The sequence below is a fragment of the Equus asinus genome, chromosome X (assembly GCF_041296235.1).
Source record: "Equus asinus isolate D_3611 breed Donkey chromosome X, EquAss-T2T_v2, whole genome shotgun sequence".
NCBI lineage: Eukaryota > Metazoa > Chordata > Mammalia > Perissodactyla > Equidae > Equus > Equus asinus.
In genome coordinates, this window is record NC_091820.1 from 48,588,534 (window position 1) to 48,607,325 (window position 18,792).

Below are 18,792 nucleotides of genomic sequence, written 5' to 3' on the forward strand. Positions count from 1 at the left end.
TCACAGCAGCTTTATTTGTAACAGCCCCAAACTGGAAACAACCCAGATGTCCTTCCATGAGTGAATGGTTCAACAAACTGTGGTACACCCATATCATGGTATACTAACTCAGTAATAAAAAAAGAATGAACTAGTGATATGCACAACAACTTGGATCAATATCAAGAGTATTATGCTGAGTGTAAAAAGCCAATATCAAAAGGTTCCATATTATATGATTCCACTTATATAACATTCTTGCAATGACAGAATTACAGAGGTGGGGAACAGATTATTGATTACCAGAGGTTAGGGATGGTGGTAGGGGAGAAGAGGGTGACTATTAAGGGAGAATTCTGTGGTAATGAAAGAATTCTGAATCTTAATTGTAGAGGTGGTTACCAGAACCTACACAAGTGATAAAATGGCATAGAGCTATATAGACAGATTGTACTAATGTGAGCTTCCTGGTTTTGATATTGTACTACAATTATGAAGATGTAACCATCATGGGAAACTGGGTGAAGGCTACATGGGACCTCTCTGTGAACCTATAATTATCTCAAAATAAAAAGTTTTAAATAATCAAATGCATTCTTGAAAGTATATCTTTGACAATGGGATTTCTTAGAACTCAAATCAAAATAAATATATCATTCTTTAATTAAAAAAAAATAGCCTAGTACATGAGCGTTCATAGCAGCTTTATCTGTAATAGCCCCAAACTGGAAACCCAAATATCCATATATATACAGTGACAGACCTCAGCAATAAAAATGAATGAACTATTGATATGTGCAGTATGGATGCATTTGAACATAATTATGCTGAGTGAAAGAAGCTAGACAAGAGAATGCATAATGTATGATTTCATTTATAGAAAATGCTAGAAAATATAAATTAATCTATAGTGACAGAAATCAGGTCAGTCATTGCCTGGGGATGGTAGAGGTTTGTGAAAAGAGGCAGGAAGGAGGAATTATATGGGGCAAGAAGGAACTTTTGGGAATGATAAATTTGTTTATTATCTTGATTGTGGTGACGGTTTCACAGGTATATACATATGTCAGAACTTACTAAACTGTATACTTTAAATATGTACAGTTAATCATACATCAAGTATAACTCAATAAGGTTTGAAAAAATCAATAGCTTACACATACACAAATCATAACAGGTTAGAATATATCATGGAAAAGAACACCCCATTTACAATAGCAACAAAGCAATACTTAGGAATCAACCTAAGAAATATACAAAACCTACATGATGAAAACTATAAAAGATTCCTGAAAGACAGAAATGTCGACTTCAACAAATAGGAATCTCTTCTTGGAGAAGGTGATTTAATACCTTAAAGACATTAGTTCTCCCTAAGTTAATTTACAAATGGAAAGAAATCCAAAAAAAATACTCACAAGTTATTTTTTCTGGAGCTATACAAATTAATACTAAAATTTACATAGAGGAATGGGCATGCAAGAATAGCTCACAAAACACTGAAAAAGAAGAGCTTATAAGGGGGAACTAGCTCTAATTTATGCTAAAATATACTAGAAATCCTCTAATTAAAACCATGTGGTACTGGCATTTGAGCAGAATGATGGACCAATGGACCAGAATATACAATCCTGAAATCAACTAAGTACATATTGAAATTAGGTATATGATAAGGGTCACTGGGGCAAAGAGGGGTTTTATAATAAATGATGTTTGGACAACTGGATAGCCATATGAAAAAAATCAGATCCATAATTCACACCATACTCAAGAATAAGTGAATCATAAATCTAAATGTAAAAACTCAAATATATTAGAAGAAACTGTGAATTCCTCTATTACCAAGGTACAGAGGGAGGTTTTCTACTGTGATTAAAAATCTGGATTCAATAAAATATGTTTATGGCCACAAGGGAAGTGAAAAAAATTTGCATAGAAAAAAACCCACGATTAAAGTCAAAATATAAATGACAACTGCAAGCAAATATTTGAAATAAATATCACCAGTAAAAGCTAGTATCTCTAATATACTTTTTAAAAACTGAGAGAAAAAAGATCATAAATCTGATAGAAAAATGGATAAAAGACAAGACAAAGATAATTCACAGATAGATATAAAAATGGCCCATAAATACATGGCAAAATATATAACTTCACTCACAGGAGAAATGCAAATTGAAACACCACCAAGATACCGTGTCTCACTCAGCAGATTGACAAAAACGTCAAAACTTTCAAAATACACTCTGCTGGTAGGACTGTGAGGAAATAAGCACTCTCATATGTCTAGTGGAAATGCAAAATGGTACAACCATTACGGAGGGTACTCTGGCAATATCTAACAAAACTACATATGCACTAACCCTTTGACCAGCAATCCATTCTAAGAATTTACCCTGAAGATACACTTCCAATAATGCAAAAATACATATGCATGAAATTATTTACTGCAACATTATTTTTAATTGCAAATAATTCAAAATTCTTATTCAAAATTACTTAATACCCAAATAGAGTAAATTGCTTGAATGAACTGTGGCATATCCTTACAAAGAAGTACTATACCACTTTAAAAAAATAGGATAATCTCTGTGAATACATAGGGAGTGATTTCCTGGATGGATGGATAAATGAATGAATATAAAAGTCTTCTCCCTCCCCATTGTGGTATGGGTATGACAATTCTAAAACCCTTGTATGAGTGTTGTAGGACTGAGCAAATGGGTTAATATAGTGATGTTATTCGGAGCCAGGGTTCTTATTTTGGAAGAACATCTATAAAGAATATCTACATCTCATCTACAAATACAGAATGGGGAAAACGAGGAAAAACCCTGAGGGGTACTGGAATTGGAGATCAGCAGGATAAATTTGTACGTTTGTATGTGTGTGTATGTATGTATGTATGTATGTATGTGTATGTATGTGTGTGTGTGTGTATACATTTATATGCATATATGTGTGTGATTTTTTTTTCCTAGCTCTGTTGCTAGAAGGCCCGGAAGAGGTGATTAACAGCAGTGAGGACCCTCTAGCTCCCAGATCTTGGTTTCTAAATATTATTCCTCACTAAAAGCAACCAGGGCTCCTCAGAGAAACAGCCAATGCCAAGGCTGGGGCAGGGAAAGTACAAGATTATCCTGGAACGTCTTGCTGGGACAAAAAGTTTAAAAATGCTCAAAAAATGATAAGGACATGTCAAAAGACAGAGAAGCCAGCTTGAAGAAACTTCCATTAGCCAAATTTGGGAGAACTGGATTATGACTCACTGAATAAAATAATCTGAGGCTAAACTGAAAAATAAATAGACAGACAGACAGATAAAGGGATGCCCATAGTGGAATTCCAACTAACAAATGTACATAGAATGATGCAGTTAGAAATTGACTATTTCTCAACTGTAATTTAATTGATTCAGTCAAGAATCATCAAAGCAGATGTTAAAACTAGTGGGTAGAAGTTTGGTGAAGAATGGAATAGTTACATAGTTTCAAAGTATCTTCCCACTAAAGTTCTTAGCTTTCCTTTCAAAGAGAGTGAAAAAGCAGGGTAAGTCATTAGCTTTATGAAAACCACAGACTGACTAAAATTTGCATTTTTTGAAAAAACACAATACAGTCATGTGTTACTTTACAAGGGGGATACATTCTGAGAAATGTGTCATTAGGCAATTCCATCATTGTGTGAACATCACAGAGTGCACTTATACAAACCTAGATGGTATAGCCTAGTGTGCACCTAGGCTCTGTGGTACTAATCTTAGGGGACCACGGTCGTACATGCGGTCCATTGTTGACTGAAATGTCCTCGTGCGGCACATGATTGTATCAAAAACTAAGTTTTGTTTATGTTTTAAGTACATGAGCCAATTTTTATTAAAAACTGCATGCTCCAAAACACTATATTATAATCCTATTGTTATTAAAGATGATTATTAAAAATAGGCCAGGATGATATATACCAAAATTATAAAACTAGTGGTGCTAAAAATTCAAATATTTTATTCATTTCATGTTTTACTACATTTTCAACTTCTCTATAGTGAACATTAATTCATTTTATAAGAAGAAAAAATAAAGGTATAAAATAAAACCAACAAGGGCTAAGCAGATGCAGAAGAAAACAAGCTGGAAAGAAATTAAAAAGCCAACAGTGCTTTGTGATTGCATGATGGGATTATGGATGATGTATTTTTTTTCCATTTTTAATTGTGATTTAAGTAAGATTTTTTTAAAAAATGATGCTCACAGCTTATCAACTTATAAACTGATTTTGCTTTTGCTGTGAACCCTGGAATCTAGCAATGATGCTTCTCTGGTCATCTCTCCTTGAACTCCTTCCTCTTACCTCCGGGTCCTTCTCTATCTAACAAGAGATCAACCCCCCCCTTTTTTTTTTTTTAGAACTTCTGCCTCTGCTGCTCCTGAGACATATCTGTCTTCTAGCACAACTGACATCACTTGTTTAATATCTACTGTTATTGTCACGGTTGGTGCACAGGAATGGATCTCCATATAATGGCTACCTCTGGTAATGCCATTGCCAACTGTAGAGCAGTTCTGTAGAATTTACACCACCGCCCTGTGCTTTCCCATCCCTGCTCTCCTTGAGTAGCATGCAGTCCAGAGTAAAGAGAGGTGAAGAGGAGTATTCTCAGAGTGGAGAGGGGAGTTTGGGTATGCCTTTTCTTTTGTACGAGAAGTAAAACATTTTAAAAGTGTCAGTATCTATATGCTTCCTCCACACCTTCTCTCTAATCAGGCAGAGTAAGGGGATGAAGTTATCTATAACTGTCCCCAAACAAGGCCTCGTGGGAAACAAATGCTCCCCCCTTTGCTAAGATGATAAATCTCAGCTCAGCAGAGCCCTATGGAAATAGAGTCCTTAAAAACAGACCAACATACAGGGAAGTGATCCCAGCTCTCCTGCCCACAGAGCATTCTTAGTTAGATGCTACTTTCAGAGTTCTTTATGAGGGTAATTTTTAATTGATAGCAATGCAGACAATTTTGGGGTGCAGATTTCACTCATACATCAAAAAGGCAGGCAAATCTGTGAAAATTTTTAAAAAACTGCCAATATACTTACAGTTTTTTCATTATTTTCAAAAGCTTCTCTTGCTTCTTCAAATGTGCAGACTTCTTCTTTGCATTCACGCTCAATGTTGCCCTGTCTTATTTCTTCAAAAAGGCCATTAGCTCTTGGGTAACGTTTTAATACTGAATTGGCTTTTTCTTCTGTGAGGAAAACTAAAAAGAGATATAATAATAAGCATAAAAGTGTAATAAAAAAACCGTGTGGAAAGTTAACATACAAGATGAAAACTGCTAGATGCTCTTTAGAAAACACAGCCAACATCCTAAACCTCTTTCTGAGAGTCAGCAATGAAGTAACATTTTAGCTCCAAACCACCACATCTGCCATCTTCCTCATCATGTGAGTGTGTCCTTTCAGTAGCAGCTGCCCTGGGCAGGGACAGTGACATAATTAACCATGTTATATTCAGACTTTAGCACATTCCTGCCAACCATGGGTGTTTAAATACAGTACTAATGAGACCGCTATACTATACTCATCACTCTAAGTGGATATCCCAAGGCATGCTGCTGTTGGACAGCAGCAAGCAAATCAAAATCCAGTCTCTAGACTGTCAGTCGTTGTCCCCGAACCAAAAATAAATAAATAATTCTCCAATTGACCTAATAATGTAAACCCAAAGAATGCTTAGTTGTATGAAAAAGAAGAGATGACCAAGAAATTAAGATAAATTTTGCCATAATTCATTCCAAGGAATACTACTAATAATTTTTTCTAAATGCACTTAAGTTAAACATATTGTGACAATTTAATATATTCAACCCCATTTTATTGTCCTTCAGAAAAAGAAAATACTTCTGTATGGCTTATAGAGGCATTTTATATAAACATTCAAACTGTATATTTATGATACCCAGTAAAATAAATAAGGCAATAGTTATATGCACGCTTACGGGGAATTATTTTTATTTTTACATCAGATTAATTTTAAACTTTACTTCAATTACATTTTTCCAAAAAGTGTCATGTTTGTTTGGAGAGATGAATACAATGCTACCAGAATTTAATCTCTGCTAATGCAAGGAAATTAGAAAACTCCCTAATCTTATAGACTTCTGACATGGGAGAAGGCAACAGGACCTTCAAATGTTAAAAAAAGTTTACATTTTGCAAAGAACATTTTGAAGTAAATGAAAAACAGTCAGTGCTCTTTTAAAAATGGCAACAATAGCAATGCCTCATTATAGAAATGTGTTTTCACTGTACAGAAGATATGGATTTGTTACTTAGGATTCTTTAAAGTATCCAAATTGATAGCAGCTAGATGGCACCTACACTAGGTTGAAAATTATGGTAGGCCTTCTCTAAGTATTTCCCTTGTTCCGTACCTCATAAGGGTAACCATCTATAAAATGAATCAGAGAGTCATAGAATATCTTTAGAAGAAAACTTAAAAAGTAAAAATTGTGGTAAGTGCTATGAAGGAAACTAAAAGGATGCTGTTGAATTGGAGAATGACAGCGGAATTTTTTAGCATTGCTTCTCACAGTTTAGGAGCATCAGAATCCCCTAGAGGACTTAACAGCACACAGAACGTGGAGCCCAGCTCCCAGAGTTTCTCATTCCATAGGTCTGGGGTGGGGCCAAGAAGTTGCTTTTCTAATAAGTTCCCAGGTAATGCTTGTGCTGCTGGTCCCACTACCGCAGTTTGAGAACCACTACCCAAATGTGAGTATCTTAGAAAACTAGTTCTGAGGAAGGTTTTTGTGGAATGCTGGTATTAACATACTTTAAAAGATCTTTCACTGCATGACTTTTTAGGGCCCTTAATATATGTTTAATATATATTTATAAATCTCCAGAAAAGGAACATGACACTTGCATTTGTCATATTTATTTGACTACAGAGCCCTTTTTCAAGGGACATTTCACTGAATTAACTTCCTAGCCATTGGTCTTATTTACACCCTCTGAAATGACACATAAGTCTCCTCCATATAACAGGCCAACTAATATATGAAGACAGTAACTGATTTCCCTTGAGGTTTCTCTTTTCCAGGATAAACTTGTCTAGTTCCTTCATCTGTTGGTCATATAAAATAAATACGACTCTCTGCACCATCTTCTTCTCATAAAATACAGTGTTCTTCACTGAGTGCAATACTCTATGTATGGTCTGACAAGCGCAAAACTGATCAGGACTATCTGCCCCTTGTTTTTAAATATAATAGATATGCTAATTCAGTCTAAGATATCCCTGGCTTTTGGGACAGTTTTCTCGAAGATAAACCAAACAATAAACAAAATGTATCTTAAGCTTTTAAGAGAAAAAACTGAAATTCTAAGATAAAATAATTTTGTTATATGCTATCTACATGGAAAAGGAGGATCAAGGAAAGCAGCTAACTGTTGTAACCAGAAAGCCATCTAATTCAGAAGGTTAAGCAACTATAAGGTAATGTAGCAGGACATGGTTCTAATCCCAGCCTAGTCAAATTACTAAGAGCATGCTACAAACACTTTCTGTGTATTTTTTGTACTGGGAGGCAAGGTAATATAATACTGAAAACACTAAATGGAATAAGCTGGCAAGTAGATTTTATCTCACTTGCCAAATCTGGTCAATTAGAAGATACCACCTAGAATAAGAATCTGACTGGGAAAGATATTGTTATAGACTAGTTATGTCTGCCATATAATAGGAAACAGGAAGTTGTGGCAGCGTATTTTCCAGTCCTCATGAAAGTAATCTGGAAACCTAATGGATGATACCATAATTAGGATTTTTTTCAGCGTAGAAACAAAACAAAGGGGAAGGTGGCAGCTTGAACCTACAGGATAAGATCCGACGGTGTTGTGGGTGCCGATTCCGACTCCTAGTGACCCTGTGTACAGCAGAGCAGAATGCTGCCCGTTTTTGCGCCATCCTCTGACCTTCTGGTGCTGTATCAGACAATGCTCTGCTGCTATTCATGGGGTCAGACTATCTCTTCCTAAAATACTGGGCAATTTCCATGATTCAAGGGCCTGTGTTTGGACTTCTAAAACTAAAGAAGTGATGTTTGAAACTAAAGTAGATCACTTCCCACTGCCTCCTTATCAAATTGTGTGAGTCAGCCCACAGCTGTCTGGAGTCATGTGTATGCCTTCATCAGAGATAACATGATGTGACAACTACACAGAATGTAAATTTACTTTAAGAACTATGTTGTTAGTCAAACTGAGGTGTTGGATAAAATGTGTGCTTTTCTCATTAAAGGAAATAAAAAAACCCCAAAAACCCTAAACTGTTTTCTTTAGATTCAGATGGGAAACACCTTTACAAAAGAAAATATTTAAAATCTAAGACTGATACATACACATGCACCCACAAGAAAGTATATTTATTCAAAAAGGGTAATTACTTTTTCATAATTTCAAAATAAAGAGCTCTCACCCATGCTTTCTCTTCAAAAAGAATAAAATAAGATGGCTTCTCAAGTAACTCCCTAAATTATGGCCTTAAACCAAAATATGTAGTTGTGTAATATATTTTTTAATGCATTGCAGGATACTAAAACTGATATTTTAATGCCAAAAATCCTCAGCCAAGTAAAATCACATGCATACATTTGGCAAAAAACAGCAGATCATAGGGCCTGAAAATTAACAGCCCACTTGGAAAAATCTCTACTCCAATTATCTAATCAGTTCTTTCATCTTGGGCCTGATTTCACTGAAGGAGCCACTATTTAAAGTTGCAAATGTTTACATTTTCTTTTAAGTAAATAAAATTCTTTTTCTTAGGAGTATTTACTGAACACAAAGTAGTACAATGAGATCATGACAAGCCAAAGATGAGTAGCAGATGGCCTCTGCCCTCAAGGCTCCTCAGTGCAAGACATAATAAAGCTAAAAGAGATACACAAAGAGCTCTAAGGCAAGGCAACATGGTGGATGCTTTTTGAGGTCAAAGGCAGGCATATTTCTACTAGGTAGGTGTGTTTGGTGGTGAGGGAGGGAACTGTAGAAAGATCCTAAAAAGTGTATTTGAGCTGGCCTTTTAAGCATTGGCAGGATTGGGACATGGAAAGAAGGTGAGGAAAGACATCCTATGAAAACAAAACAGTGAGTGAGGGCTTGGAATTGAATAAAGCGAGGGGTATAAATGAGGAACAGTGAGCCAGTCAGTAGGGTCAAAGTACAAGATTCAAAATAGGAAGAGTGGGAAATGAAACTGGAAACAGGCCAAGAGCCATGCCATTGAGGCCCTTAATGTTAGGCTAAGATAGTTAAACTACTTGATAGCATTTAAGATTTTAGACCAATACTTCAGGGAGAATAATGTAGAAACCATATATATAAAACAGATTTGGAGGTAGGATGAGGAGAAAATGGAGGGAAAAAGGTCAGGTAAAAGGCTGCTTACAATAGACCAGGTTAAGAAATAATGAGATCATGCATTAGAATGGTGGCAGCAGGGGTGGAAAGAAAGGGACAGAAGTCAAAGATATGGATATTGGGTGATTTCTTTGGCCACTACACCCACCATGTATCTTACTTCTCAGTCAAACCAAATCTTACCATTCTCCAAACAGGCTCTTTATTGCCTCCATAATTTTGTACCTGATATTTCTTCTGCCTAGTGAATTTCTACTCCATTCAGATGTATCATCCTCTAAAAACGTTTCCCAGATTCTACCCCCCACTTCAACAGAGCCGCTATAGACTCTCAGTATTTACGTATACTTCAATTTTAGCAATTAATTAAACTGAATTATAATCTGGGTCCTCCTCAAGACTATAAGCTTCTTGAGGGCAGAGCCCATGTATTATTAATATTTTGATCCAACCACTGTCTTTCGTAACACCTAGTAAAGAACTTGGTACAGAACAGGATTCAGTAAGTGTGGAATAAATGAAAAGGCAGAATGAGAGAAACTTGAAGACTAGAAGCTGGGAAGCCATGAATCGTACCTCTAATTATGAAACTGCACCGCAAACTTAATATTTGATTGTGAAATACTGAATACATTGACAACAAAGTTTCTAGTGAGACAGCACTTGAATATCCTTTTTTTTAGCAAGAGAACCTACCTTTTGAAATCTGTAGAATATTTCTATTTGTGCTCCTCTTGGAGCGGACAGTTTTTGTTCTGTAAGAACCATATGATTTCCCCTGATAGTTATGCAGAGGTAGAGTAGCTGGATGCCTAGTGTTTTGGGAAGAGGACATGGCCAGATGCTTTTTGGCTTAGCAAGAAACCTAGCACCATGGTTCCTAAAGTGTGCACCAAGGCCCCCCAGGTTGCTGCAGCAAATTCATGGAGAATGTGCAGGATATTTTAGATTTTTGAAGGAAATGCATTCATACTCAATATCTGTTGGACATCACACAAACTACTAGCTTAAGGTAGTTCACAGTTTCACCATTAGATAGTTCCACATGCATTTCCTTTGTGAAGATGGATTTTTGACTGTGATTAAAAAAAAACAAGTGCTGTGAAAAATCAATGCAGAACAGGAAATGGAGGTGACAGTATCCAATTTTATTCCAAGGTTTAAGAAGCTGTGTGGTGCCCAACAGGCACACACATCCCGTTAGGAAGTAATTCCATGGCTATCTAAGACTGAAATAAAAATATTAATTTCTATCAATTTATGTATAGTATTTTTTTCAAATGGCTACTAAGTTGTCAGGATGTAAATACTTATTAAGTTGTTTAGACCTTATTACTTAATAAATGGAACTATCAGGTATTTCTTTTAGGCTGTGGCTGCTACAAAAAAATCACTGTGACAACTCAGGGCACCATAAATTCGGAAAGTTTGGGAACCTCTGACCTAGGGGCTCTGAAGACAGATGGAGTCTTGCCACTGCTCTCTCAAATCTAGCACACCAAGCTTGAATGGGCTGGGAAGCTCCTTCTCTGAGGAAGGAGACCAAGATCCCTTTTGAAAGTTCAGTTACTGAAACCCATCAGATGGGTTATTGCCGCCCTGATAAAAGTTACAGCTAGCAGAGAAAGAATACGGTGTAGCCCCCTACACTATCCAGTCATATCATTCATTTGTAGGTTTTCCTAAGCTAGTCTTTCCTCAATTAGCCACTCGGGTTCTATGAGCTTGCCTGGGGAAAAGGCTAGGGATGTGAAAACTGAAACAACAGGGTCACTAAATAGCTGAAACATTGGGAAATCAGGCCTGCTGTTTAATGGACTGAGCACAGGTGAGTGAAATGCTAGGTAGAAAGGGGGCCCTTTTCTTTTCCCAGCATTGCTGGAAATTACTACCAGCCCAGCTGAGGCAATCTATGCCTCACTCTAGTGATCCCTTCAGTGTCCTTGGAACTGTTCTGGGTATGTGAAAGCCTGGTTTGGGTGCCCTCGTTTTGACGTATACCAGCAATAGTAGTAATGGTAGCAAGAACATGAAGAGTAACAGAGAATAGGGACTTTCTACAAATGAACGTAGCATTCTATTATCTTTTCTTCAATGCAAGGCTCATGGCCTACTCCTCTAGACCTAATATGCAACCCTAGAGTTCCTGAATTTCTCATAGAAACAGGGTTGGTCAGGGAAGGAAGAAGGACATTCTTGTATTACCAAGGTCTGTGGTTGTTTAATTTGAATAACAAAAGTGATCTCATTGGTATCCCAAGCTTGTTAAGTAATGCACATCGGTTATACACTTAGAAAGTAGCAAAAAGACTTGTTAGTGCAAACAGCTATGTGAGGAAAGCAAAAACCCTAAGCTTCCCTTCTTCATCTGTAAAATCGGAATAACAGCTCCAATCTCATGGTTATAAACAAGGTAATGTACATGAAGCACTTTGCTCAGAACTTGGCAAAGAATGGATGTTCAATAAACAGTAGTATGACTAGTTGTCACTGTCATGGTGGCAGTTACTCCATGAAAGGAAAAACAAGAGATTTACCAAGCCAATAATAAAAATACACTTAGAAAATACAGAATAAATGAGTAAGGACAGGGTTAACTTGCAGTGAGTCTATATGCTTAACTCCAGGGATGCCTGGGAGTTTGGTCTCCTTGGTCAAGTTTGGGATGAAACGTACTAGCTTTATAAAGTGCTGTTTAAAAGTCTGAAACTCCCTTGGAGGCACTCTGTACTAGCTTGTCGACATTGTTGAAAACGTATAGATTGATGGTTTGAATCTGATTTAATTGATTATGAAGCCTACTTTCAGCTATGTGACCAGTGTGGTCAAAGATTCTCAGTAAACTTGTGCCTTGGCTCTCCTGACACCAAGGTTATCTTGCACATATCTCGGTGGTTCACAATTAGAAGACAAAGCACGACCTGTATAACTAAAAATGGCCTTAGGAGCCATCTTTCTCCTGCTGCACTGTACCTTTGGCCATTATTAAAGCCTTATCAGAATCTCATAGGTCCTTTCAATTATGTAACATCATGCAGTGGCTACAATATACTTTGATGATTCATAAATATTTTGGGGATATCACGAGATTTGAAAATTTCAGAAATTCATCATAATGTAAATTAAGGTCTATTTCTGGTCCTTATTTATAAGGACCTGATATTTGTAACAAACTCATGGTATGCATCCTTTACCATAACTTATATGCTTACTTTTATTAACTTCAATCTTGGTATGTTGATAGCCTATCATCATTAGAATTTTAACAACAGACCACAAATAAGCTCTTAAGAAGGATTAAGAAATGACAATTACACCCATGACAGATATGTTTAGAGAATCATGAGTAGCTACAACAAAAAACAATAAAGAAATTATGTTCTATTGATTTCTAGGTTATTTGATAGTTCAGGTAGCTAGTGAATATTTTACATAATCATTGTGGATATTAATGATAGTAATACATCATTTATGCAGAAGTCACTCAAATAAACCCAGTCTCATGAACTTAGAAACACGAGATGACTAAGGACGTGCATTACAACTTATCTTATACTTTACCTACAGGGAGCCCCAACTCCCTTAGATTAATCAATCAATTTATTCAACCCTCATCCATGAGCCTGGCTATGGGAATTGAAAGCCTCACCACACATTAAAGCTGAAAGGTAGAAGGGGCAGAGGTGGGCTGAACTAGATCAACACACTGACAGCAACAAGAAGTGAAAGCTGATTAATCTGAAGACAAGGGAAAAGAGACAGAGGGCTCTTTGAGGGTTATTTTAGAGTAGGCTCTAACCCCCCTCACACTAACAGCTTCCACAGCTGTAGGCATCAATGATTATGTTTATAATGGTGAATCTGAGTCATCAAGAAAGGACCATGTGATGTTTAGGATATTGTTTAGGAATGCAGTAAATTATATTATCTATTTTAGAACTATTTCCATAAAAACAGTTTTCAAAAAGTTTTCTTTTAACACTTAGTAAGAAGGTAAGCATCAACAATCTGGAAAATGTATGTATTCATCAGAAAGTTTGTTCCTAGACAATGGTGTGTAAATGCTGGTGAACCACAGACTGAATCTATAATGAATCCACAGGCTAACCATGAAGCTATAAATCTCTAATACCTTATTTAGTTGTGAATTTCTCACAAAAGATTGCAGAACATGCTAAGCTATCCAATTATTTGAACCTTCTGTTTGTCACATGAAAACTGCCTTTTGAGACTATCTTGTCGAAGTCTAAAAAAGCCAGTATCTGTTCACCACTTTCACCAACTCTATATTCAGATATATGAAACTGCAGGAAAAGAGAAAAGTGAGGTATGGTGAAAATGTCCTGAATTTGTAGTCAGGATATGAAGGTTTCTATTTCAGCTCTGGCACTAAACTTGCTGCATGATTCTGCATTTGTTGCTTAATTTATCTAGGCCTGTCTCCAAATTTGTGAAGCTAAGTTGTTATACATGATTTCTTAGGTCCTTTCAGTTGTAACTGTGAAGCATTTTATAATTGAAAAGTTTTGCCAAGTGGCAGTAATGTATCATATCCAAATCTTTTTGAGATAGGAATATATCATTTTCCAGGCAAGCAACCATCATGCCCCAAACCAACAACAACAAAAATAAACAAGAAGAGAAAAATCAACAAGGCAACCTCCCCACCCAACTCTGTTCTCAGATTTATATAAAAAAAGAAATCTTAGGAAGTGTCATTCATACTCATAATTCCTTGTTTTCTTGCTTCTAAGCCATTTTGATACTATTATTTACTCATTTGTACATGCATACAATGCCTTCAAGGCTTTTTCTACCGAAACAGGTATTTCTAATCACAGACTGATGGAAATAACTTTCCCTAGAAAAACAAAGTCTCATATTAAAAGAAAATTATGCAAACTAAAAAGATGCTATTTGGATCATCCTATTATTTAGGAAGGCTGAAAAAATAGAATATTTCCCAATTGTATTTCACCACTGTAACCTATTTGTGGAAATTAAAGGTTTATTCTTTCATAGCGGGTAGGTTTATAATTGAGAATTTGTTGTATGGTGGTGTTCATGTACCCAACAAGTTTGTCACAAACTGATAACTTAGTTAGAGTGGCACATACTATATATTTTCACAGGAATTAGGGAGCAGAAACCTATTCAAGAACTTAGATATTTAAAAAATAATTTGAAGGTTGTAGCACTGAGCTAGTCAGAGTAGGAATTCTCAGGGTTTGAGAGAAGAAATAATTGTTATTAATATCTTTAATATCCTGAACCTGCTTCTTAAGGATAATGTGGTGGTTATGATCGCTACCTAAGACTTTTAAAAAATGTATCTTTGTGCTACTGGAGATATGCAAAGAAATGCCAGATGATAAGAGGCAGGTTTCCAGGACTAAGTGTGGATAAAATGCCAGAAATGGAGTTCTACAGGAGAGAAGACAAAAGAGGTAATGTACATCTATAAAGTCAATATTCTTTAAAAACAAAATAAACATGGTTCCCCCCTGAGTCTTACTAACTCAGTATGGTTTTCTTTAAAGCCAAATTTTAGATTGTATATTCAGATGTCTCTTGTCTAACCATTTTATTCTTTGTAAGGAATAAGAAATACAGGGAAATGGTCTAATAGATTCTCCAACAAAGGAAGGTAAAAGGCCAACTTTTCTTTGAAGGAATTTTACAATTTAGAACTCTTTATCAAAAAGAATTCTTCATGAAATGGTAGATGACAGCAACCAAGTCACTAGCAATTATAACAATTGGTTTAAATGTATGGTACTGTAATGCATGATATTTATGGACCAGGGGATGTACCTCACCTGCAGGAAACAAATATAGAAATAGTGATACCAGCCCTGATGTCAGTTCCTTTACACTGAACTCGGCATATATGGGGTTAAAACCAAAAGCACTCATCCTCTTTCCCTGCTTCTTTAGTTACACTCATATGTAAATATCTGTATCTTTAACCTTTGACTCCCTGAGCTTTATAACCAAATAAAAGTTACAAATTGTTAGGGGCCGCCCGTAGCTGACTGGTTAAGTTCATGTGCTCTGCTTTGGTGGCCCAGGGTTTCACTGGTTGGGATCCTAGACGCGGACATGACACCACTCATCAGGCTATGCTAAGGTGGCAACCCAAGTAGCACAACTGGAAGGACCTACAACTACAATATAGAACCAAGGACTGGGGGCCTTTGGGGAGAAGAAAAAAATAAGAAAACATTGGCAAAAGTTATAAATTGTTAAAGCCCAGGTGGCCTCACACTGGGCTTACACTCAAGTTTTGGCTAACCACAGGTCCTTGAAGTTTATTATAGGAAAATTAATGTCCAGAGAATATCAAGAAACTAAAGCTTCCCAGGCCCCCAACTCCTCAGCTTCCTGGTGCCAGAATCCACCATCCACCACAGAGACAGATGGCCAAGGACACCCACCTGTGGAATCACTTATCTTCCCCTAGCTGCAAGCAGCAGCCTCACAAGGTCAAATGCAGGCTGGTGGGAAAGCGCAGACTAGCAAGGCCATAGGCTCACCCCTCCCTACAAGCAGCCACATTCCTTGCAGCCTTTAAAAACCCCTTGCCTTCCATCTTTCAGGGAGACAAGACAAATTTGAGGGCTCACTCTCATCTCCCAGCTGATGTCACCTGAAATAAAACCCTTTCCTCGCCATAAGCCTGGCATGCCAGCTTTTCTTTGGCCCCTCTTGTGTGGAGGGAAAAGAATCTGTGTATGTGGCAGGTAACAATTTGGCAAACCAGCCAGGAGGCTCTTTGCCCATGGCTCTGCAGCCCCAGGTCAACTGGGATTTCCTGGGAAGCAGTCCAGCAGCTGCCTAGGTGATCTGCCCTAGAGGCTGCCCCTAGTACTTTCTCTCTGACCCAGCACCACTGGCCCTAGGCACATTTTCTTATAGCAAGGAAACAGGCTTAGATTTGTTTGTTTGTTTGTTTGTTTTTGCTTCTGATGAGTCAAAGGACTCAATCTGGAATAGGGTAAGTCACCTCGGAGATACCTGTGAACTTCCTTCTCCTCCTTCTGGGATCCTTTCCATTCATGGAGGGGCCATCTGGGTGCACATTTGGAGTGGGAACAGTTGTAGGACTTTCTACCCTAAATCAGTTCACTGATGTCTGTTTTTTCTCTGTCTGGAGCTGTGTGTCTGTCCATCTCTATTTCTGTTTTTTTTTTTTTAAGAAAAGTGTTAACATGGGTGGTGCTGCATCTATTCTACCTAAGAGCCCCTTGGGAAAAATTTTGGCTGATTGGTTAACCTATAGTCATAAGCCAATGTCTAAAAGGGATAATTTTCTTTTGTAACACCACATAGCCACAAGATTCTTTAGACTCTGGAGGGAAAATGGCCAAACAATGGCTCCTTAAGTTGGAAAAATTTTTAGAGAGCTCTCATCATAACAACTGTTTTATTGATACCTATGAAAAGACCAAATTAAAAGGAAAATACAATGACTAGTCTTAAAAACATAATCAAACTTGGGGTCTCAGCTTCTTCTTGTGGTCTTACAGGTGCTAATGAAAACATTAAGTTAACGAAGAGAAATCAGAAAGGGAAGAGTCACAGGACTCATCCCAACAGGATGGAAATCTTTAACTAGTTATTAAAAAGGAAAACGGGATGAATAGAACAGACATAAATAAAGTTAAAACAAAGGACATTAAAGGAACTCAGACAGGCCTGTTCTATTCACCCCAATTTGAAAGAATTTAAAAAGCCAAAAGACAGAAATCACGATGAGAAACCTGACCAACAATTGTTTGGGGCAACAGTTAGGCTACTCAGGATGCTAAGACTATAAAGATTAAAGTGTTTAAGCTAATATCATATAAAGAGGTCATGTTAACTTTGCCTGAATGTTTTTCTGGAAACAGACGTTATGTCTGGCTAGAAATGCTTCCCCTACACAATATTACTTGTTAATGGAATTCTAACATAAGTTATAATTAGAGGTATAAGAGTTGATAAAAGATAAAGTTTGGGGCTGGCCCCGTGGCCGAGTGGTTAAGTTCGCGCACTCTGCAGCAGGCGGCCCAGTGTTTCGTTAGTTCGAATCCTGGGCGCGGACATGGCACTGCTCATCAGACCACGCTGAGGCAGCGTCCCACATGCCACAACTAGAAGAATCCACAACGAAGAATACACAACTATGTACCGGGGGGCTTTGGGGAGAAAAAGGAAAAAATAAAATCTTTAAAAAAAAAAAAAAAAGATAAAGTTTTATAAAACTCAGTATATTTAAATGAGCTTTATGTAAAATGACTGTATCTCTTTTGCCTGGCTGTGCTATAGATTATGTTATGGGGATAAACATTATGTCTCACTGGGGAACATTTCCCCTGCCTGATATTGTAAGAGCATATAAATCCACCCTTCAGGCAATGTTAATTAAACATGCTAAAGGAGAACTCACTTTAAAATGGCCAAAATGGGGCAATTTCAGTTCACCCAAACTGGTGTATTTACATATGCAATTGGAAAAAGCCAGCTACAAAGTTAAACAACCAATAGGAAGCCTATTTTAATCTTTTGAAGGTTCTAAATAAAATCAGGAATATTTTACTGTTTCTTTAAAAGAAAATAATTAAACAATTAAACATGCCAGCAGCCAAAGCCAAATCTGCTGCTCCTCTCTCCTCTCTTGCTGAGCTTCCCCACTTCAACTCCCCTGAAATTCCTGATCTAAAATTCAGCACGTGAAAATAAGTATAAACTTTTGAGATAATTTGAAATTGTAATGGCCATTCTGGGGAACCTCTGTTTCAGCTGAGTCCACCTTAAGGGCTACCCTTAAAAGAGGGGATTCAAAACCTCTCATAATAGAATGCAGTCTTCACTTAATATGCAGAAACTTCTAAAAGACAAAATTATGTAACATGATATAAAATAATCTTTGGTAAATAAAAGCCTGTTTAAGTTTGTTGGTTTGATTAAAATAAATATATTTTCAGAGTTATCAACATTGGATATGATACAGACATGTTATCTGTTACAAAATTTGTCAGCAAAAGTTAACAACTTAAAATAATAGCTGATTTTGTTTGATGTCTCATGTTTTTTGTAGATGGTTTTTACAGATGATCTAAATATAATTGTTGAGGACAAGTTAACTAAATAGATGTAAAAAAATAAAAGTTTTTAGAGAAACTTTTTAACAATAATTATGTATTATGATGTATGTACTTAAAACAACTTAAGATGGTGGCTAACTGCTTTAATGTCACACAAACTCTTCGAGAATAATCTAAACACAATTGCTGGAAACAAATAATTTAAATAGATAAAGATGGGCAAAAGTTTTTGAGTGCAATAATTATGTTTTATGGTCTGTGTATTTGAAAACCAGCTCCCAAAATCTTTTTGGTAACTTACAACTTT

General features: G+C 36.7%; 1 protein-coding gene across 3 annotated transcripts in view; it reads right to left on the reverse strand.

Moving 5' to 3' along the window:
- Nucleotides 1–18,792, reverse strand: part of PRRG1 (proline rich and Gla domain 1) — a 121,745-nt gene that overhangs the window by 36,704 nt on the left and 66,249 nt on the right. For all 3 annotated transcript variants that reach the window (XM_044763769.2, XM_044763771.2, XM_070502397.1), the window contains exon 3: nt 5,068–5,228. In XM_044763769.2, coding sequence (XP_044619704.1) covers nt 5,068–5,228 — 161 coding nt within the window. The remainder of the gene's footprint in view (nt 1–5,067; nt 5,229–18,792) is intronic.